Source organism: Anastrepha ludens, chromosome 4 (assembly GCF_028408465.1).
Source record: "Anastrepha ludens isolate Willacy chromosome 4, idAnaLude1.1, whole genome shotgun sequence".
Classification (NCBI taxonomy): domain Eukaryota; kingdom Metazoa; phylum Arthropoda; class Insecta; order Diptera; family Tephritidae; genus Anastrepha; species Anastrepha ludens.
This window is the reverse complement of record NC_071500.1, coordinates 51,806,892-51,830,089: the sequence shown is the minus strand read 5'-3', so window position 1 is coordinate 51,830,089 and position 23,198 is coordinate 51,806,892. Positions and strand designations below refer to the sequence as shown.

Here is a 23,198-nt window from a genome sequence, read left to right as displayed (position 1 = left end):
ATAACACCTCACAAGAAGCTTACAAAAAGATATTCTTAACATATAAAGCAAACTGTAAAGCTGATATTTTTTATTATACTGATGGCTCTTTACTCGAAGAATCACCATCTTATGCTGTTGTAGAACAACGGAAGGACGGAACCTTCCAAACAATCCATCAAGCTCTTCTTCCACCAAATGCTGGTATTTTCAATGCCGAACTAGCAGCAATTAGTTTCGCCGTCCACCACGCTGCCAAAAACAACAAACGGACCGTCATATTCTCGGACAGCTTGAGTGTGCTAAAATCGCTAACAAATAGAAACAGTGAAGCGCACCGATATGTAATGGGAAGAACAAATACACAGAACGAAATTAAACTAATATGGATACCAGGTCATATGGGAATAACAGGCAACGAGCTAGCGGACAAATCTGCGAAACAAACGTTTAACATCCCACTCGTAGCGGAGACTCCTTGCTTAACCACAGTAATGACAAACTTCCATAAATTCTATCTCAGAACACTAAGAGATAGCTTGTGGGAATCGTCAACCTGTTTCTTAAGGGCCCACAACCTCAAATGCGAACGACCAAATTACCACAAAGATCTCTCACGCGAAAAATGCATCACAATAGCCAGAACAAGAGTAGGTGTAACGAAATTTATATCTGAACGCTACTACAGCCGCGCAACCCCACGAGAATGCAGGCGGTGTAATACACTCCTTAGCATAGAACACATTCTAAAGGACTGCCCCATCTCGAGCTACAGCAGCAATCTAACAACAACTCTAGACTGCAGCAAGGAAGTTACAATTAAGATACTAAACGACGCCTTCAAAAAACACAATCTGCTGCACGAAATTTGAACACGCTTGCGAGGCAAAATGGTCCAGTAACCGAGCCTCCAAAATATATTTTACAAATTAATTTGTAAAGTATAAATTTAATAATAATAATAATAATAATAGTTTGCTGATTTTTGTTTGTTTCATTCAGTTGTAAGTTTCAGGGTATTAGCCATGGAGGTCAACAAAAAGAAAATTCGGTACATTCTGCAGTTTTTCTTTGATAAAGGCAAAAATGCCGTTGAAATTGTGAATGGTGTTTACGGTGCCGATACTGGTGCTATTTACGTACAATTTTGGTTTCGTCGACTGAGTTCAGGCATTTTTAATGTTAAAATATGTCGATAAAATCACAGAAATAACCGAAGTTGACCGGCGTATTAGTAGTCGTAGCGTCGCTCAGGAGCTAAAGATAGATCATAAAACAGTTTCTTCTAAAATATTTGCGCAAAAATAATGGATGTCTTTCCCACAAACCAATATTACATAATAAATAATTTTATAGGCCGTGTGCACTCTGTTTTGAATGTCTGATTTGCCTTTAACACCCTGTGGATATAAAAGTTAAAGCATTACTTTTTTTTGTATCTCTGTAGCTGGTAATAAACTAAAATAGCTAAGTTATTTTCATTATTTTGTTCGCATCTACGAAATGTAGCAAGCGCTACAGAAATTTGAATCACCATAAAGATAGCAAAGACATAAACCTATAGCCACCATGATACCAAATTCGCCTACAGTAAGGGCAAAACATATTAGTACGAAACCTGCTGAAGTCATAATTTACAAGAGCTACGGAAAAATGGATTTCTTTTTCCCCAAACAATTATTTGCTTTCACGACAAGAGCATCTGTGTTCTTGTTTCTTCATTGTGGCACTAACGGTATTTTTTGCATGTCGCAACGGACCCACGGTGAGAGGCCTATAAATCAGACCGTTTTACTTTTCTTATTGCCCTTCTGGAATTGGTACACTCTCACGCCACCAGCGCTTATCTAAATTTATAATCTCAACTCTACCAGGCAGGCAGGCAGACGCACATCAGATCGGTGTTGTGGAGAGTCTAAAACCTTATCTAATGCTTTGTAAGCTGCCTGTCAAGAGAAACACGCTCAGTTGTAGTGTGTGATTCGATGTAAGCGTACACGAAATATTTATTTGTTAAAGAATTTTGATTTTTAAACAGGCAGACAAATCAAGGGCAGTGCAATACAAGCAACGCGACGTTTAATCGAGAAGGCAGAAATTAGAAGAAATTTTAAATTAAGTGAACTCTCACATACAATGCTTATCATGTATTAGAAGTAAATAAAATACAAATTTTAAGTTCATATTAAAACAAAAAAACATCTTCTTATTATTAGTTAGAAAAACAATTTAAATATTAATCGCCTTTGCACTAAAAATATACAAAAATCAATCTAAATAAAAAATATTTCGAAGTGATTTAATCAAAATCGGATTCGTGAGCTCGTGAACGTGTAATTGAAAAAGTTTTAAAATCAATAAGGGGAGAAAACAATCGAAGCCGGATCGTATGACTTTAAAGGATTCAGAAATAGTAGTGAGCGAACTAGGGGTGTGGGACGGCGCATCCGGCAAAATGATGTCCAGAACTTTTAGGTGAGTCAGAAAAATTATCGGGAATTTATGCGCAAGCACGTGAACATGTATATGTACTTACATACATATGTATATATGTGTAAGTAATCAGTTACGCATTTAAAGTTAGTAGCCAAGCAATTAACATGCGAATGATGAGCATTTTTTTACAATGATATTCTTTCGTTTCAAGGCACTTTGATTAATTAAAAATTATTATCCTGTTTCTTTAAACAATTTCGATATTCTGCATTAATCTTCTCTATCACCACCTCTTGTCGTTGACGTGAAGTGTTTGAGCGAAATATTCTGGGGAGGGTTTTGCACGTTAGCGACGGCGAGAATTGTAGGCGATGAAACAATGAGATGTATGAGCTTTACGACGACATAGACATAGCGCAGCGAATAAAAATCAAGCGGCTTCATTGGCTGCGTCATATCGTCCGAATGGATACAAACGCTGCGGCTTTCAAAGTACTCGATGCGGTACCAGCTGGTGGTAGCGGAGAAAGAGGAGGCTTCATTTGCGTTGGAAAGATCGATTAGAGATTAGCTTCACTTGGTGTGTCCAACTGGCGCCGGCTAGCTCGAGAAAAAACGACTGGCGCGCTTCGTTGAACTCGGCCAAAATCGCGTAAGCAGTTATCACGCCAATCAAGAAGAAGAAGTGTTAGGAATTAAAGCAATGATTTTAAATACTATCAGATACTCGCGATAGGTATGTGATCCGAAAAGTTTCCAGGGCATGAAAAAAGAGGTGAAAAACACACTCGCGTAATTTCAAGACCCACTCATATTTCTAATTATTTATTATATGTTCATACATATTTACATATACGAATATGAATATTTAAAATAATTCTTTTTAGGAATTATCTCATTTCTTTTCACCATGGTATATCTCATATACATACATATTCGTGCCAACCAAAACGGTCACATCGGATGCTAAGGAGCGTTGCTGTAATATGGAATCCACGGATTGTTTTCTCACATATTACAAAATACTTACCTATGCTCTCAAGCAGTAGCTAGAATACGACCAAATAATAGTCAGTATTGCCGGCTAGATCTCTGTAACGAGATCATGATACACGAAAATGATGGAATCCCGCCTCGAAGGCAGTTTGGTTTACACTTGAGCGATTCCATGTCAAGTCAATTTTCGTTTCTTTACCACCTTCAGTAAAGTATTTGACATCATCTGTTTCTTACGGTTGTTTTTCCTGACGCACGTCAAGCTCCTCAACTGACAATTAAAAAATGGAAATAATGGTGTCGTCCGCGGCAGCGCCCCATACAGCGGTAAGGTCACAACTACTCTCGAAGGCGGCCAGGTACTCGAGAGGGAAGCTCTGTTAGCGATGCAAATGTTTCCCTGTACCATTCAGTCCTCGGCATGATTTCAAGCACACCTTAAATTTTGAATTAGTTGTGTTTTAGTTTTCGGAATCTTTCCAAGAACCTACCCAACATGGTTGAACCTGGCGTGGCATAGCTCCTTGGTTCATTGACCCAACTGAAGCCCTTTCACCGCAGCAAGGTATACAACCGTCGAAAAGGCCGAGTAAAGTTAGAAGTAAACCGAAAAAAATGTAAAACAATTTAATAATTTTGAGATATGTTTAATGTATATTATTAATTGTTTTTTTAAGTGAAATATATTCACTTCTTCCTATAAAAATTTTAAATATAAATTTTGTTTTTAATTCTTTAGGGTAAAATATACTTTTTTTATTTTTTTTGGAAAAAAAATTGTGTTTTTAGTTCAGGAGAAACTTTTTTTTCTTGTTTGTTATTTTTGAAAAATACCCTTCGCAAATATTTGTCTGTTTTTAATAGTTATGATTTATTCTAAAAAAAAATATTTTTATAAATATTGTACAAAGAACGGAAGATATTTAAATTTAAAAACTCTATACCAAATCCCCTAATATTAAATAATATTTGAAATTATTAAATTTTTATTATATTCAAGTCTACTATACCAAATTTAGAAGAATTTATTTATTTAATTAATTAATAAAAATCTTTTAATACGACAATACCAAAAGTACCTCGATCACTTGTCATGGAATCGCTCACTTATGAAATTGTATAGGTATTATCACTTTCAACAGGTTTATCACCTGTGTATCACGAAATGTGGGTGCACTTATGTGTACATACATATAAGTAAATAAATACCTTTGCACACACAAATCCACATTTGTGACGTTGCTATCGCGTGTTTTCTATTAAACATTCAGCTAGACTCCAAAGTCTATTAGTGAACCACTTGAATTTTTGTTTCGATTTCTTTAACCACATTTTGAGCTCTGTGATGCATTCTTTTATTGCTTACTCATTCTGAGGTTATTACAGATACCTACTTTTATAGTATTCAAGCACATTTTTGTGACGATATTTGGAATAATTTCTTTCTTTTGCATTTAAAAGTTTTAGGCGGAGCTTCTCCTCCAGATATTGTTATACGTTCTAATATCCTTTAACTGAGGGGTATCAAACTTTTATGACGTAACATTTTCCAGGCTCTGAAGCTATTAAAAGAAATATTCTTCGTTTTTAAATCTTTTAGAGTTACCTTTGGCCGATAGTCTTATTTATTTACATTATTATTTTTTTTTTTTTAACTGAAAAAACCGATTTTTAGAGTATCAAATTCAAAACCGCGCCATTTATCCATTTTTTTATTCTAGTACGGGTACGATAGTAGATTAATAATTTTTTTGGATTTTGTATTTCAGATGAATAGAAGAGCTAAAATGGACAACACCATCCAGGTCCAATTTTTCGAGTTGACCTTCCGGCCATTTCAGCGCCATTTTTTAAATTATTTAAATTAAAAAACATTATTTTTTTCCATTTTTGTATGTAAAAGAAGTTAAATAAAAAGCCTAAACAATAAAAATTCCGTTTTTTCATATTTTTGTTGTAAAAACAATTTCTGAAAATACCCTAAATTTTCGAGCTTTAGAGCACCGGGACCCCTTAAGCGAATATGTTCAAAACAATGTATCTAAGTAAAGTGATGAATTTATTATATTTATATAGTAATCATAATGATCACGATTAACAAGAATTGAAGAAATGTCAGACTAACTGAAGGGGAAGGCCCAAGCAGACTAGAGTCAGCCTGCATGCTTGGTTTCGATAACTGTCAAATAGTATAGAACAATATTGGAATATATGAAATGAGACCAAATGGTGAAGTGAAGTATGGCAAAGTTTCAAATAGCTCAATGTTCTATTTGCAGCGCGTTTGACATTAGGAATTGAACAAGCCTGTCTGGCCAAACCCAAAACTTTCGTCGTTGACGTGGTTGGCGTCTTATTTTACACATTTTTACTATTAAAGGAAAACTTCGCAATATTTCACAGTTATTTTCACAGCTTCTAATTAACATCACGATTCAAAAATGTATTATTTAGTGCTATGAAATTTCCGTCTTCTTTTCTCTAGCCGCGCAAAATTGCAACATTTTGTACCCTATAAAAAAGAAAAAGTGAGGTGTAAAAAAGAAAAGGTGAGCGTTGCCCTGCTGATTTTAATTTATTTGTGTTCGGGTTGAGCGAAAACTTTATTTAAATAATAATAATTTAATAAAAAAAATTTATTATATACATAACTAGCTTTAACCCGCGGCCCCGCTCACGTAAGAGTAGTTTTGAGGGATTTAGGATATGTATATAAAATAATTACAAACACTAATTTCATAGAAAATAATTTTTTATTAATAACCATAATATTACAATACCCGGCATCCGTTGCTAAGCCTCGTAAATAATTAATTTTCTATCTCAAACCGTTTTTGAACTATGAATTTGGGTCATAGTTGAACAGCTTATGCGGATTATGAAGGCTAGAGTGTGCTATAAATAGTGGCAAATAGGAAATACTAAGATATTTAGATAAAATTTAAGCAAATATTCGATTATTAGTGACGAATGAGAGCGGTGGCGCGGCCTGGGGGCTGTGGGACGGAGTTCCATCATAAAAACATGCCTATAACCTTCATTGGGTGAAAATATGAATGTATAAAAATTTTTACGTCATTTGGTGTTGTCGTTTCGTAGTGATGCGCGGACAACGTTTGCAACCACCATGGGCGCATCTGTAGGGGTGAAATATTTTTGGTAACAGAAAATTGTATTAATCTAACCTCTTGCAAAATGTTTTCCAGAATTTTTTAACTCCACCTAAATATGGTAAATATGCACACATACATATACATATGTACATGTATTAAACTTAATTGTTTCGCTTGGTAAAGAACAAAGCCTAACCAAAAGGTGAGAATGGGAAAGAGTGAACTAATGAATAGCTTATTTTTTGCAGTAATACAAGTATGTACAAGAGTTCCAATATTTTTCAATGACGTTTGCTACATTAGAAAAAATAAATCTATTTCGCAGCCTACTGTTGACACGGAACATCAAATTAGAGAAAAAAGTATTTTCTAATACTATTCAATAAATGATAAAATACGGTGAATGGACAAACCACCGAGTGCAATACTGCCGTGGAAACAACTCTCTTAAGGATTGTCCGCCGTTCGAAGTCATCATAAGGCTGTAGGTCGGTTCATTTGTAGTAAAGTATCTAGACGCATGCCCCAAAATGTAGAATAAGCTGGACCGATACCGAATAAATGAAATCACAAAAACGATTGAGATCCGTCGATTATTGGATATCTAACAAACGCCAGAATGCGTTAATAATAGAGTCTATAGCATCGTCGTACGAAATCTGCATCAAATACTCACACCCTAGAGATGCATTGACCTCTTTACGACCACGCATGAATTTTCTCAGTCCCAAATAAGACGACTTCGATTGCTAACATAGCAGTCGAATTGAAAATGCGCCTCATCTGAAAAATGGTTTTTTGAGTATTATTCATACATACATGCATATGTATGTACATACGTGCATATGTATGTACATACGTGCATATGTATGTACATACGTGCATATGTATGTACATACGTGCATTAGGAATTCCAATCCCGGGATTCTGGTATTTTTCAAACTCACGAGACAGTTTAAAGACAATTTAAAATTTGTATTACTTTATGATTTGGCTGTATTAGTAAATATGTGATTATTAAAATCAATTTATCTTAAATTTTATATGATGTTATTTCATAGTGTATTTATATGTTGTCAGTTATTTTTTTATTTATTTTTTTTATTTTTATTTTACTAAGGTGAATCTCGGAATCCAGATTACGTTAAAAATATCTTGAAATTCCTGAATACAAATTTTCCGTTAATATTGGTATCCCTAACATTCACGCATATACCTGTCTCATAGTTTGGGTTGCCATAAACACTAAGTACTGAACGAAGCCATTTATTTTTGAACTGCATGCAGAGTTCAAAGTTCCCGCTGCGATAGTGCCTTTTGTCAAACTATGCTTGTATGCATGTGGCAGTGCAGTAAATATTATAAATATCAAGTGGAGTCAAACGTGCTCCAATACATGTGTACGAGTATATGCCTAAAATCCTTATCTGTAATATATTTATATTTTTTTCATAATTTTTTGTTTGTTTGTTCTGTTTGAAGCATTTTGCGCTTGGCTACAGAAGTATGCGCATTTATTATTGTATAAGCATAATTGCAGACACTTTTTCGATTGACTATTTACGCTCATTTCTCTCTCTCTCTTTCTCTCTCAATCACATGTTTTCCAGGTACTTCAAACTGATGTATATTGTGGCGGGTATTTTAATGAGTAACGAAAAAGTTTGCCAATCTGTCGACCAAATGCAAATCACGCCTCGTGTCGAAGTGAAGAAGATTCTCAAGCCACAGAAAGTATATAAGGGAGTCGAAAATGTATCCAGAAATTGGTTCCGTAGTTCCTATTGTTTCATAGTGAGCCGAATTAAACGGCGAGTTTCGCCATTATTAAGCATCTTCAACATATGGACCATACCCAAATACTTGGTGGACTGCTCGACAAATTACATCAACAAACAATTCATTGGCAACGATTGTGATATGATTTATAATAAATAATTTATCTAAGGAAAAATTAATATTTAATTATTTAATTGAACAAAAAATTGGTATACCTCTTGATTACTAAAGGGATATATCAAATCTAATTTTTATATTTTTTTCCAATCATATACTTACTTGTGAAAATTTTACTTTTAAAACACTATACAAATATGCATGATAAGCATAGGAAGTTAATTAAACTTAAATTTAAATTAAATATAATTATTAAGAACCCGTAGACGATTGGAATGCTAACTTTTCTCATATACTTTAAGATTTATTTTCTCCAACATTAAAACATTTCCAATTTGTATGTGTGTGTAGTTTAATTTTATTATTGCCAAACTATTACATAAAGACGGAAATTTTTAAATTAATTCTTCTATACATACATACATCCATTTACTGAGTAATTTTTATTATCAAATAAAATTTCTCTACGAGTAATATGATGTTTATTTTTGTTTTTCTTTTCGTTTTTAAATTTTAGTGCTTTCCCTAAGAATTTGTCCATATTCAAACATACATACTTTCATCGTGATCCATCTATGCAGCCATTTTCGCATAACATTTAGCGTCCTCTATTCACCCACCGAGTGCTGCGAGTTATCTGAATTGTCTGGACTTACATTGGAGCTGCACGGAGTTCTGTCACCACGCACATTTAGCGTTGTCTGCAGCATATTTGCAATGCTATCTACATCCAATTGTTCGTCGTTTGCCGAAATCTTACGCATAGCTTGGCAAACCAAGCTCAAATCGCCCTTGAGCTCACTTACAAACGCAGTAATCTTCTGCGCATTCGATAGTACCTCCACTTCTTGAGTATATGGATTATAGCGCACGCCGAAAGGACGCTGGATGCTGTCGGCAAAGTTTCTGCAATACAAAAAATTCGTGTAGTGAAATAAAAATCTGAACTGTGTAGTGATGAGTTTTCATTGCGTCATCTGTTTGACAACAACACAAAAAAACACACACGAAATTCTAACATTTTGTATCACCATACCTCATCTGCTCTTTGGCCTCCTCGAATGAATCTGTGTAGTAGTAAGCATTTTGATAGGATGTTATAATGCACTCCTCTTGACAAGTAGTATCCGGATCGAATTTTTTTATTTTCTCTTTAGCAGTTATAGCATGTTGTAGTTCAGCCACAGAGCTCAATAGACCAGCGCCATATACCTTGAAAGTATTATCCTGTTGCTTACACAGTCCAAATTCAACCGTGAAGAAATATAACTGGACGAGAGCACATAAAAGGGAATTAAACATCTTAATGAAAGTGCACACTTTAAAGCGCAAAAATAAAAGAAGGTGGACGATCGCTAAAGGGTAATATTGATTATAGTAAGCCTAATAATTACAAGCATTAAAGGCCCAGCTCATTCAATGAATTAAGTAAATTTATAATTTAAAAAAAACTAAAAAAATGTATATATATGTAAGTAGTTATTATAAAGATTTTTTTTTTGTGGAATTAACTTACTAACACCACCAAAGCCTCTAGTATTTACTTCAATCAAAGGCAGATGTACGAGCAGGCTAAGTAGGCACATCATCGTTATTTTCATGGACAAGTCAGATTTTAGACAAGGTTCCCGGAATTTGTCGGTGAGCAAACAGCGACCATGAAAAATTACAATGTATCAGTTTTTTAGGTTGCTGAGAGATGGCGTTTGCTCGCCGTATAATGATTTTAGTGCATCGACTAATTCTTGTTTTGTTAAGTCATGTCGAAAATTGTAAAAAATAATCGGGCAAAAATGGTCACGGTTCATTTTTTTTCATTTTTTGCACGATGAATTTTTAAAACCACTGTAGACAACTCTAATAAGGGACTACACAACAGAAAGTTTTGAGTGCGTTTATGGTAAATGATGTCAAATTTTCCGATAAAAATCTCATATGGCGCTTAAAAACACCAGAAGGCAAAAATATAAATAGCAACCATCGCATTAAATATATATTTTTTAACACTTCAGGATAGGATATCAATTTCGTACTCAGTCATAAAGCAATTATTTAATTTGTATGGCGTATGAATTATCACATTGGTATTAAATTTACTCCAAAAACTCAAAATATTTGTGGAAAATATGGTTGGTAGATTTGGCCCAAAGAAGTGCTTTTTAATGTTTCTTAAGTAAGCTTCTTATTAAATACATTTAACTCGGCGCAATTATTCTACCAATTTTTCATAAAATTTTGTATTTTCGGGCATTATTTATTTTTTTTTTATTCAACCAAATCGCGCTGTAGTAAAATGTTTATAAATGCATGAAAACTATCGATATCGACAACTATGGTTTGACAGCTGAGAATGACAAACTGCGTTGGCATTTCGATTCAGTAAAGTTTGGCAGATCGTCATAAATCGTTTAACGCCAGAACAAAGCTTTCAAATTGTGCAAATTTTGTTTGAAAAAAAAAAAAACATAATAAATTCTTATTTTTTTCGAAATGAAGAAGGAGCTGTCGCTACGGTGAATGGCGAGCGCTATCGAGCTGTACCGACTAAATTTGTATTTCCAAAAATGCATCAGCTAAACATCGACGACATTTGGTTTCAACAAGACAGCTAAACTTGCCATATAATGGGTCTTCCAATAACAAGTATTAGGTGTTAAACAGGAGAGAAAATTAACGATTTTTGGCCGGTATTGGATGGTATTGAACCGGACAACATTTATTTGCACAAAACGGTGACGAAACCATTGATCTTTTACGGGAAAAGTTTCCGGATCGTGTTATCTCTCGAAGAGGTGATCACAATTGTCCACCGAGATCTTGTGATTTAACACCTTGTGACTTTTTTCTTTGGGGTCACGTAAAAAAGAAGGTCTACGCCAACAGCCCAGGGTCGATTCAATACCTCAAAGATGGAATTCGTGAGGCTATCGAGGGCATAGGGCAGCCACTTTGCAATTCGGTTATGGGATATTTCATGAAAAGGATATTGTCCTGTAAGCGTGGTCGTGGTGGTCATTTGCTTGATGTTATTTTCCACTATTAACGGCATAGATACCTTCCTCTTTATAATGAAATAAACATCCCTTCAGCAAAAATTGAGCCGATCGAATAGTCCCTATAACTTGTAGTCGTGACGAACATATTCCAAAATAAATGCCACGAAATTATCTACTAGATTATAATAAAAACATTTCATCAGGACAATATTTCTGGTTTGTATAATTGTATCATTTTAAGATCTCAATCTCTTAAAAAAACACCCGATTGCTCGAGCCCATCGTCCCATAGCGAATTCCAACGAAATCGTAAACCTTCACGGGATCTTATCGCTCTATTTTAACGTACATATGTATATTGTTTATTAATAAAAAGAGAAAAAAAACCACTGCACTTTGAAAAATAGAAAATGGAATGCCATTTAAGTTACGATCTCCTCTTAAAACACATTGCAAATAAATTTAATCTTTTAATCAGCAATAAATATGAATGCAAGTTTGTTTTCTAAATTAATTATAACAGACGTAACAGAGAATTGAAATTTAGCACGACCGCTTCGAATGACATATGAAAAGTTTAATTGAATTATGAAATATATTCGGTTGATCGTTCTTACGCGTGATAAATCAAATTTTGTTCATGACTGACCAAATTAATATTCAGTTAAATGACCGACTAATATACTATATGTAACTGTAAAATAAAGACCCGCCCTATCTGCTAACACGTATCGTATTTATTGTGTTGGGGAATAAGGTCATGGCGATTTTATATTTTATTTTATTTTACAACGCTTGTTTGCTAGTTGGCAAAGGGTAAGTATTTATTCCATAGAACTCTGTCTGCTCTGCAAAACTATGTTAATTGTATTTTTGAGTTATTCAATTTTTTATTAGTTTTGAGGCTTAGAAGTGGAATACCCAGGAGGCAAAAATCAATATTTTCCACTACTGCTTTTCTTAGCTTTTCATCGAAATCAAAAAGCTGCCAAAGCAGCCCGGAACATTTGCGACGTATATGGAGAAGGTGTCATAGGCGAGTCTACAGCACGGAAATGGTTTGCAAAGGATAAAAATGGCGGGAGGCCTTCTGAATTCGATGAAGAACGTTTCAAATCACTTTTAAGCAAGAGTTGTGAGTTGGAGGAAATGAACTGCGATCATAAAATGATTCTCAATCACCTTCATTCCGAAAAGAAAGTCGCCTTCGAATTGCTTCTCAGCATCTCTCCCGCCTTCGAACAACACGCGGTCAAAAATAATGCCTTTTGTACCGAATTGTCAAAAAAATTAGTGAGTGGCTCCAAGAGATACGCCGAAGTCGAGAGGTAATCCAGATTTTCCTCCAAAGAAGGTCATAGTATGGGTTTGGTGCGACTGGGAGGGCATGGCGCACTGGGAAATGCTCGAAAAGAATGCTCAAATGTTGCACAAATCGTCAAAGCCGCACTTCAAGAGCTCGAAGCTTGCACCGAAAATCCGACGATTGCCATATGTTCCGCTCCCTGTCAAACCATACAAAGGGCGTCACCTTCGGTAACAAAAAGGTCCTTGAACTGAAAACTGGCTCAACAAGTTCTTGACACCAGACCAGGCGATTTTTGGCGGAACGGCATCAACAAATTGGTCGAGAGGTGGGAAGAGATTGTAAATACCAACTTATTGATGTAATAAATTTTTTTGTTTAGATAAAAGTCTTCAGTTAAAAGCCTACGGGCTAATAAAAGTATCTCGATTATAAGCATTTCCCGTTTGCAAGCACCGAAATATTGGTCATCTTCCAGCATACAGCACTAAAATTTAATTTTGCTAGTAAATTTATGCTTGAGATTGATAACATTGAGCAGTACTATTTCGGCTGCATTCAGTCGGAGATTACAGTATTTTTAAAACTTCTAACTGTCGAAAGATTGGAGGTAATTTTTCGAATGAAAATCGACGCTCTGCGAAAAGAATTCATTGCGCGCTCAGGCCAACTTATGGTGTACATAACCGTCTACTCAATACGTCTGGCTACGTCAATAAGCAAAATTTCCCTATTTAGACTGAAGAGCAACCCGAAGCCCTTCAAAAGCAACCATTAAAAACGGATTTACTGCATCGTCGTTTCGAACGAAACTTTTAGGCATTTGTCACAGCCAGCGATGTTTATTTTCAAAAATTTATATCGGCATAAATTTTAAAATTTTTTAGAGAATGTTCTGACTCACGCTTATGTCCATTATTTTTACAAATTTTCTATTTGCATAAACACCTGTTACACTGTGCCATGTTCAGCACTTGCTTTTTGTAATAAAAGTGAAATTTGTATAGGAAAGCATTTGTTAATTAAAATTAAATGTCAACTACCAACCGTTGCCAGCTTTTCAATATCTGCATCCGCAGCCCCTAGTGAGGCCAGACCAATTTCCTGTGAGAATTGTGCAAAACTGGGATTAGCAAGCAATGGCATATGACCCAAAAGTTCATGACAGCAATCCCTAAATCGAAGTTATTTAGTAATAAACACATCTCATGGTTTCTTCTTGATAACAACAAATTTGTATTACTCACGGCTCAGGCGTATAGAAGGGATCCGAAGAATGTCTAATATACTGTGTACAATGGAAAACACGAAAAGCCAATCCGGACAAAAAGTCACGTGGTGATAAATAGCCAGCTACGGGACGTAGCTGAAACCCGGTCTTACGTTTCAAGTAGTTACTAACATCCTCCAGCTGCGGCACATTGTCCTCACGGTAACCACAATACTTAACCAATTCCGGCCAATTTTCCATATACTCACGCACTGCATGCTTGACGTAGAGACGATGCAGTTCACGAAAAACGATGCCCCTGAAAAGTAGCAATTTAGCACCAATAAAATTCAACAATAAACTTCTGAAGCAACAATAACTATTCAGATACGCATATTTATTTGTATATATGTATGTATGTCAGTACGGTGTGTGTGTGCCGTGAATTGGTTTAGCTTTAACTTTTATCTGTTGTGGTTAATAAAAAACACTGCTGCAAAGACACTTACCAAGTTTTTATCTCATCCGGTGTGTAGGTTACACGTGGTATTGCATGCCCGCTATTGATTTTGTAAGAAATTGGGTGAGAAAGTTTTATGAAGAATGGATTACAAAAGTAAACTTTTTACTATTGCATACATATTATATTACATATACACTTACTGTTTGTAGTTGTTGGCAATAGATGTAAATGTCTCACGCCGCTTACGATAGACAGGATCTTTAAAGCCTGGATGATCAGCATCTAGCTCTGAGCCGTACATGAGTACATTTTGTGCCTTATCTAAATCAGACATTTTGCGTGGAAACCAAACCATCTCACCAAAGTCTGTCAAGAAACATTTTAAGTTTAGATTAGTAAAGGGATTGCTTTTTTTTGTGTAAATAAACACGCATTTAAAGAGTTACCAAAACTAGAGCAGGCTGATAAGGACGGCGCTCGAGACATTGGATGTACAGCAGTGTAATTTACAGACTGCACCTCACGATTAAGCACCTGCAGTACTTTATCTAACCGGCGGGCATCACATTCTACATCGACCAGTACATCAGCCTTCAGTAAAAAAAAAAAACACAAAGTTAATAAGTTTTGTAAGTAAATAAAGGTGTAAATTCAAAAAAGACAAGCAGGGTTAACAGAAAAATGCTCATAAACACTTAAGGATATTATTTTTAGGTCCTATTTGAATAATTTGGTTATACCATTTACAAAATACTCGTTTTTAAAGATTATTTAAACACTTTTTTTGCTTGTGCACTATGCAAAATAGCTTCGTGAGTTTAACAAAATTCATAATTTTTCTTCAAAAAAGCTGCATAATATTATATAATATAATATTTGCTTGAGTTGCCTTATAATGTATTTAAATGTGTGCACGAACCAAATCTGTGTACTTTTAAGTTAATTTGCCTTTTGCTTCAAGTCCTCTTACGTTTGAGCGTTGCTAGAAATTTGAGGTTCTTGAAGGAAATACTAGGTTGTTTGATAAGTTTTGCGATTCGACAAGAAAAATACAATTTTTTAGTTTGAAATACACTTTATTATTCAGTATAGTCTCACTTAATCTTGTTCCAACGAGATTCTATTGGGTATGGAAATAAGTTTCCGTCCTTTCACCACCAGATACACAATATAACCTTCGAAGCATGAATATTTTCTTTCGCTGTCGATGTACCTGATTCACCTGGCAGGCTCCAACATTTTCGGCGCTTAGGGCTGTCATAATAGATCCATTTTTCATCGCCATGCAGAAAACCTCTTCCTTTCCCTCTCCTTCAATTGATGTGGCACCCAGTTACCTGCTTTCTGGACCATTCCCATCGCGTACAAAAGGGGTTAGACATGCGTCTTCAACCAATAATTATTGTAGTTGAGTATCTTTGAATTTTTTCGGTGCCTCTTCGCGATCTTTATCACTCACTTCGAAATTGCCACTTTGGAAGCGTCGAAACCACTCTTGAGAAGTTATTTTTGATGGGGAGTGATTACCGTAAATACTAATATACTATGACACGTTTCAGCTGCACTTTTCTTTAAAAGGTAATAATGAAGCATGTCTTCCCGCAAATGCTGTTTTTCGGGACGAACATAGACATTTTTGACGTCAGATAAAAAGGGATATTTACGCTGCAAACGAATGTCAACTAGTCGATCGAGACCTCACATATACACCTTCAAATCACCAGTATATTACTAGAGCGAACATAAAAATAGTATCAGCAGCGACACCACTTTCACAAGAACGGAATTTTATTCCCATACCCAATAATTTATGAGTTCCTGAAGTGAGAATCTGGGAGGGCTGCCAAATACGGTTCATCATTTGGTGAAAAACACTTTACACACATGCATTTTTATTTTCGTCAAGCAAATGGAAATCACTAGGGGCCAAATCTGGTGAATTCGGTGAATACTTAAAAAAATCGAACTTTAATTCACGGATTTTAGCCTTTGTCGAAATGCTCTTGTGACACGATGCATTGCCCTGATGAAAAAGTATTATGTTATTTTGCGAACTTGGAATTTTTTTATGATTTTTTTTCTTCAGGTTGTCTAAGTGGTTACAATAATATTCAGGATTAATTGTTTTACCAGTTTGCAAGTAATCCACAAACAAAAGTTCTTATACACTTAACACTTTCAACATTCGTTCATAAATTTCATTTGCTTTTTAGCTTGCTTTCCAAAAATAATAATTCAACCACTACAGGAAACTTGATCTTTCCATTGTAGAAAATACTGTGACATGTCGATACTAAATGGCTGTTAAACAAAGAATGAATTGGCAAATTGAAATGATACTTCACATACGTTTATATGATTGAATTGGCTAGTAGCAACGCCCTCTCTTATCGAACCGCAAAACTTGTTAAAGAACAGATGTAAGAGATAAGATAGCTGGCTGTCAATAAAAACATCAGCCCCAACCAAATTAGATGTGATCTTTCTCTTAATGTCATGAAAAGAAGAATACAGCAAATTTTGAGTGAATATTCGATTTTACGGCGGCCGCCGTAGCCGAATGGGTTGGTGTGTGACTACCATTTGGAGTTCAGAGGGAATGTAGATTCGAATCTCTGTAAAAAAAAATTATGGAAAAAGTTTTCTCTAATAGCGGTCACCCCTCGGCAGGCAATGGCAAACCTCCAAGTATATTTCTGCCATGAAAAAGCTCCTCATAAAATATCTGCCGTTCGGAGTCGGCTTAAACTGTAGGCCCCTCCATTTGTAGAAAAACATCAATACGCACACCACAAATAGGAGGAGGAGCTTCGGCCAAACACCCAAAACGAGTGCACGCACCAATTATATATATTCGAATTTAAAATATCAAAATAGACTGGCTATACAGAAGCTCACTCGCGAAACTTCCACGGTGGCTCTCTTATGGCCTGATTTTAACTACCGTGTCAAGAAAATTACGTAGAGGTCTTGAGTAATGTTGTATTGAATTTCATTGAAGAATTTCACGGTGAGCAATGCTCCACGGTGGGCAATGCTCCAACCCACAGCGCTAAGAATACAAAGGAGTTTTTCGCACCAAAAAATATATCTGTGCTGAAGTGGCGCCCAGTTAGTATAGATCTAAATCCAATGGACAACCTCTGGAGCATTTATTCGCTCATCAAGCAGCACTAAAGCACCGTTTTGATATCATTATGGGACTTCCAACAGGCAGATATTTACAGCCAACCAGAGCTGTTGATATAATAGAGAACCCAGAGCAAATGCTCTACAGTCTCATTCTCTGAAAGGTCCCCACAGCTTCTGCAATGGGAGCTTTTCCGCGTGTGTGTCGATCGTCCAGTGACCGGTAAACACAGCTACGAGTTTGGGAATTGCATGGTGAGGAGTCCAAAGAACTTTCTGAGTCCTTCGTATATCGTATTGGGGCCAAAGGGTTTTCGAAATAGAATATGAAGAAATGGAGCTCCATATTTTCTGCGCATTCCTGAGAAATAATTTGTGCAGTCCCCCTTTAACAACATCAAGGGGATGACCGGGTAGGAGGTCTCTGAGGCCAACTCGGTCCCCTTCCTGGCAAGCTCATCAGCAATTTCATTTCCTTCTGTGTTCCCATGCCCTGCAACCCAGATGAGAGAAATGCTCGCTGCACACCCAAGAGATTTGGTATTTTCTTTACCGGAGCTTATTAATTTTGTTCTGCACCATGACGAAATGAAATCTCCCTCGCTTCCACGTTCTCTAAACATTTTGCATGCCTGCCAGATCGCAAAAGACTTCTGCTTGAAAACACTTGCAGTGTTCGGCAATTTAAAGGAGATAGATAAATTGGCTGATTTAGAGAAAACCCCTGCTCCGACTCCCGATTCCATCTTGGAAGCGTCAGTGAAGGCAGAGGTACCAGCTTCGGTGCAGATTTTTCCCCTCATTCCAATCCTGCATACCTGGAAAGATTGCTCTAGCACGACTCGCAAACTCTAGTTTGCGGATAGAGAGATCTGTTCGAAGTTCGGAGAAATACGGTGTTAATTGCCCGAAAATGCTATCAAGTCCCTTGAGAGCTTTCTCCAGAGGTCAATCTCCTTTAACGTGATTGCACTTTGAGCTCCTATAGAAATGACGGAAAACTCGATGGGAAGTAAGTGCAAAAGGACATTTAGGGCAGAACTGGGGCAAGATTTACATGCCCCGGTGATGCCAATGCAAGCAGTCCTTTGCACCCTCCCCAGTTTAGTGATATTATAGCCCTTTCCACCAAACTAGGCATCCATACGTTAAAATTAGCAAAACCACTGCGTTGTACATTCACATCACGACGTATGGCTTGAGTCCCCATTTTTTACCGGATATAGATTTGCAAGAGTAGAAGGCCATACTGGCATTCTTTACCCGATTTTCAACGTGTAGCCTCCAATGGAGTTTGGAGTCAAGTATCACTCCAAGATACCTAACTTCCGATGAGAGCGGGAGAACATGGTTGTTTAATTTGGGAAGTCGAAAGGGTGGAGGTTTATATTTACTGGTAAATAGCACCAGCTTCGTTTTATCAGAGTTAACTCGAAGGCCACAAGTGGCAGCCCAGCGACCAAGTACAGCCAGTGACTTTTCCTAAATATCAGCCATGACTGAAGGAAACGGTCCCGATACCATCAGGACCAGGTCATCGGCGTATGATACTACCAAACACAAAGCACTTTAACAACTGTGCTAAAAAAAGGTAGTTAAAACTTTAAATTAACTATAAAAATTTTGAGTTACTCCGTTAAGAAAACGTGTACCAATTTTTAGGTCAATCGTTAACATGGACATTGTTGTGACAAAATCTGGACAATGTCCGAAAAACATGTCCACAAGATATGTTAGCTTCGACTTTGTTAACCTTACAAGTTCCCTCGAGCGCCTTCGATCTACTCGTGGCCAGAGGGATCCCGCGACTTTGTACGTTATTTCGCGGGAACGCAAATGAGCTAATGTCCAAGTATTCGGATGCAATCGAGAGAAAAGTAAGTATCAAAAAGACAAATGCACTTTACATAGTCGAAGTTTTTTATTTTCATCTTGTAATAATGATGTAATATTATTTTAACTCTGTTTTCAATTCCTTTGAAATCTTCAAAGGTGTACCAACCGAAAGGCAAAATTATAATTATTTTCATTAGCTTTTATAAATTCATTAGCTTTTATAAAGAGAATTTTACAGTATTAATTTATTCGTCGGAAAGCAATACCGCCTTCAAAGTAGTCATATGCAAAAAAAACCAAACGAATGCCAAACTTTTTTGGCAAATCTCAAAACGATTTTTAAACTTTATTTCCTTAACGGCCCTCAGTTAACGCGACGATTTACCTTGAGTTTCTACTACGAGTATAGACTCGAAATGGGGTCTCCGGAGAGGTCTTTTAAATGTTTTGAACAGTCAGAAATCACGCAGAGCTTAGCTGTATGGATCGAGGTTTGAGCACAAATCTGACCTTTTATTGCAAAACAGATAAAATGTTGGCGCAAAATGAATCACTCTATCAAAAGATCTGTAATTTTTGCAAGTAGCGTCGTACGCCAATTATATTTGACATTTATGAACTAGATAACTGCAGTACACAAACAAAAAATGGTGAAAAATTTTCTATGTACAATTTTTGCCTAAATTTTTCATATTTCAAAACTTGGGAACCAAGTACATATTGCGAACATTTATGTTCTACCAATACCGAATGTAAGTAAATACAAAGCCCATACTAGCGTGCACTTGTACACAACTTTATTATAATTTTGTTCATATAACATAAATCGAGTTAGATAAAGACATACAGTGAACCAAAACGAAACTAGGACGCTAATATTCAAAAAAATCAAATTACATAAATGAATTATTCACAGATGTTTAAGAAATCTTTTGAGTTGCATACTCGTATATTTCATTTTCAATTATTCAATATGCATAATTGATCCTTTAATATTAACGGTAGCTCCGTTTATGTAAATAATAGTCGTAATAGCATAATTTTTCAAAGTCAAGCCAAAAGTGGGACACCCAAATTTTTTAGCAAATCTAAGTAAACTATTTGTATTCCAGCACTGGAATTGAAGATAATAAGCAATCATCGAGGGATTTAAAAAGAACTTATTGCGAAATACAATTCCAAAGGGTGCATCAAACGCGGAAATTTTGAAAGAACCTAATTCGATAGTTTTATATATATTAATATAAAAAAATATAATATAATCAAAACCATTCTTTTCTTAGAAAAATTGATGCTGGAAGAGTTTCTAAAATTAACTGAAATGTGACGTTTAATAAAAGAGAACACGAAAATTTCTGCACAACATTTTAACATTACTAAATCACTCTAAAACTCGGCAATTGTGGACGTAAATTATCAGAAATTATGCGCACAGTAACGAATACAGAGCGTGAACTCCTAGAAAAAATTACCTTCTGCAAGTGAAGGGTTAAACTAGGCTAAAGAATAAGTTTGAAAGCCGAATAAATTTAGGAGCAAAGTTATTTTCACCGCCGAATCGAAATTCAATTTATTAGGGTCGGATAGCCGCAGTTTTGTCTGGATAAGGAAAGCAACAGCGCTCAATACATCTAATGTGGTTGGTACTGCGAAACATGGTGGTGGACATGTAATGATTTGGGGAGCACTGACGGCAAATGGAGTGCCCTCATTTTGTTTTATTGAAGACACTATGACTAAAATAAGTTTTGTAGAAATATTGAAGGAGCATATTCCCAAAACTGTCGAAAAATTATAGTTACCAGCAATTGCACTAATTGTAAGGGAATGGTTACTTTCCCTCAAAACTCTCACTCAAAACTCAGGTCTCACTCACATTCAGCAGTTATGGGCCCAACATTGAAAGAATATTGTGCAAACCACAGAGTAGTGGTGAAAATGGCACAAAATTTAAATTCCTACAATTGAAGAGATACGACAAAATATTCTAAGAGATGTTACTAAACCTCTAGTAGACTCCATGCAATAAAATTAAGATATTGTTTTGTTTACTGGAAAACTTCCAAAAATTTTAAATATTTTATTATTTTCGGTTTTTATAATAGAGGATTGAATTGAATACTTCAAATTATAGAGGATTGAAGTCAGAACAAATAAATGCCCCATTTGTGCTTCTCTGTATATCGAAATGCTCAGAATGAGGCGAGAGTCAATTTGTCCATGTCTGCCCATGCGCTAGATAACTCGAGCAAAAATTAATATATTTCAATAAAATTTGGGATAAATATTACTTTTTGTCCGGGATAAGTTCGTATTGAAAATGGGAGAAACCGGTCTATACCTATGCTCACTTCCCATATAAGTGTCTCTTTTATCTCTGTTAAAGCAAAAGTACTTCCATCCGACGGCCGCCATAACCGAATGGGCTGGTGCGTGACTACCATTCGGAATCTAGAGAGAACGTAGGTTCAAATCTCGGTGAAACACCAAAATTAAGAAAAAGTTGTTTCTAATAGCGGTCGTTCCTCGGCAGGCAATGGCAAGCCTCCGAGTGTATTTCTGCCATGAAAAAGCTCCTCATAAAAATATCTAGCGTTCAGAGTCGGCTTGAAACTTCACGTCCCTCCATTTGTGGAACAACATCGAGACGCACACCACAAATAGGAGAAGGAGCTCGGCCAAACACCCAAAACGGGTGTACGCGCCACTTACATATACAATTACTTCCATTTGATGAAATGATGAAACCCGAAAAATAAACGCGACGCAAATTAAACTGTTAAAATGAGCGGTATCATGCTCTCTTTCGAGTAAATGCGTATATCTCGAGAACAACTTAATAAAACTCACCCAACCCATTAGCGTGTGAATATTTTTGGGATCAAATAAAAGTCATGAACACTCCTTATATGTTAAGTTCTTACGCACACCGGTATTTCAGTTAAATCCATCCATGTAATGTTGTGCTATAAATCTCATTGCCTATGAGTTTGTTTGAGTCCAAAAGTTTACTTGTTTAAAATTATTTTCAAACCTTACACATCCTTCTTAAGGCTTCTTTCCAATTGCACTGTTTCACACTCACCTGATTAGTGATTTTCTCCAAAGGTGATAATTCCAAATGTAGAACATTGATGCCTAATTCCTGGAAAACTTGCAGTGCTCTAGCCAAATTTCCAACTTGATTTTTCAAGGTGAAAATTATAGACACGCGATCAGCAGGCGAGCTTTGGCGATTTAAATCGGCCAGTTCAAGACTACCCTTTTCAGGACCACTATCAGAATTCGATGTATCCTACATTATATTCAAAAACAAAAAAAACGAGTATCACTAAACGGACTTTTTCGCGATAAATTTTTAAAAACGCTTACAAGACTGTGATGCACCTTACGTAGCGTATGCAGTGGACTGCCTTGCTTTACAGCCCATTCCTGCTCACCGCTACGGTAGAGCCAAAGACCTAGTAAACTTTTGCCAGAAGCGCTCATTTTATGTCGATTTTATAGTTATAGTTCACAGAATTTAAAATTTTCAATAGAACTTCAACACAGCAACTTCAATTTCTGCTGCAACTCTTATTGAATGCGAACACGCGCTTTCAGGTCAACTCGACGGGCCGATTTCCGAAAGGATACTGCAAGATCCAAATGATGTGCAACACGCTTTTATAGCCTACATTTAGGCAGCAAATAATGATAAAATATCTCCCCTAACCTTTCTCATTCTACATTGATTGCAAACATTTGCTGCCATTCAACTACCAGCATTATCATCAAATTATTCCGTTTGCCTCTCACCATCATCATACTCATGCATAAGTAGTGGTAGCAGTAGTAG

The 23,198-nt window shown here is 36.1% G+C and overlaps 2 protein-coding genes across 2 annotated transcripts; one reads left to right on the top strand and one right to left on the bottom strand.

The window, feature by feature from the left end:
* Positions 1–1,926: 1,926 nt before the first annotated feature.
* LOC128862303 (uncharacterized) lies at positions 1,927–8,754 on the top strand. Its single transcript, XM_054100859.1, has 2 exons — positions 1,927–2,454; positions 8,135–8,754. Exons 1-2 carry the CDS (start codon positions 2,369–2,371, stop codon positions 8,460–8,462), a joined length of 414 nt encoding a protein of 137 aa, XP_053956834.1. The 5' UTR covers positions 1,927–2,368; the 3' UTR covers positions 8,463–8,754.
* Positions 8,754–22,973, bottom strand: LOC128862302 (tryptophan 5-hydroxylase 1). Its single transcript, XM_054100857.1, has 9 exons — positions 22,733–22,973; positions 22,446–22,655; positions 14,842–14,986; positions 14,596–14,761; positions 14,442–14,492; positions 13,970–14,251; positions 13,770–13,896; positions 9,457–9,689; positions 8,754–9,326 (listed from the first exon to the last, which is right to left on the bottom strand). The coding sequence occupies exons 1-9, from the start codon at positions 22,847–22,849 to the stop codon at positions 9,029–9,031; spliced, it is 1,629 nt and encodes a 542-aa protein (XP_053956832.1). The 5' UTR covers positions 22,850–22,973; the 3' UTR covers positions 8,754–9,028.
* Between the last annotated feature and the right edge of the window lie 225 nt (positions 22,974–23,198).

Bases quoted from the DNA above. Each gene is read 5' to 3' on its own strand.
- LOC128862303 (XM_054100859.1), top strand. From the start codon at position 2,369: ATGACTTTAAAGGATTCAGAAATAGTAGTGAGCGAACTAGGGGTGTGG. The intron at 2,455-8,134 runs GTGAGTCAGAAA...CATGTTTTCCAG, and splicing joins ATGATGTCCAGAACTTTTAG to GTACTTCAAACTGATGTATA.
- LOC128862302 (XM_054100857.1), bottom strand. From the start codon at position 22,849: ATGAGCGCTTCTGGCAAAAGTTTACTAGGTCTTTGGCTCTACCGTAGC. The intron at 14,493-14,595 runs GTAAGTGTATAT...CAAAATCAATAG, and splicing joins ATTGCCAACAACTACAAACA to CGGGCATGCAATACCACGTG. The intron at 9,690-13,769 runs GTTGGTAGTTGA...GCTCTCGTCCAG, and splicing joins ATATTGAAAAGCTGGCAACG to TTATATTTCTTCACGGTTGA.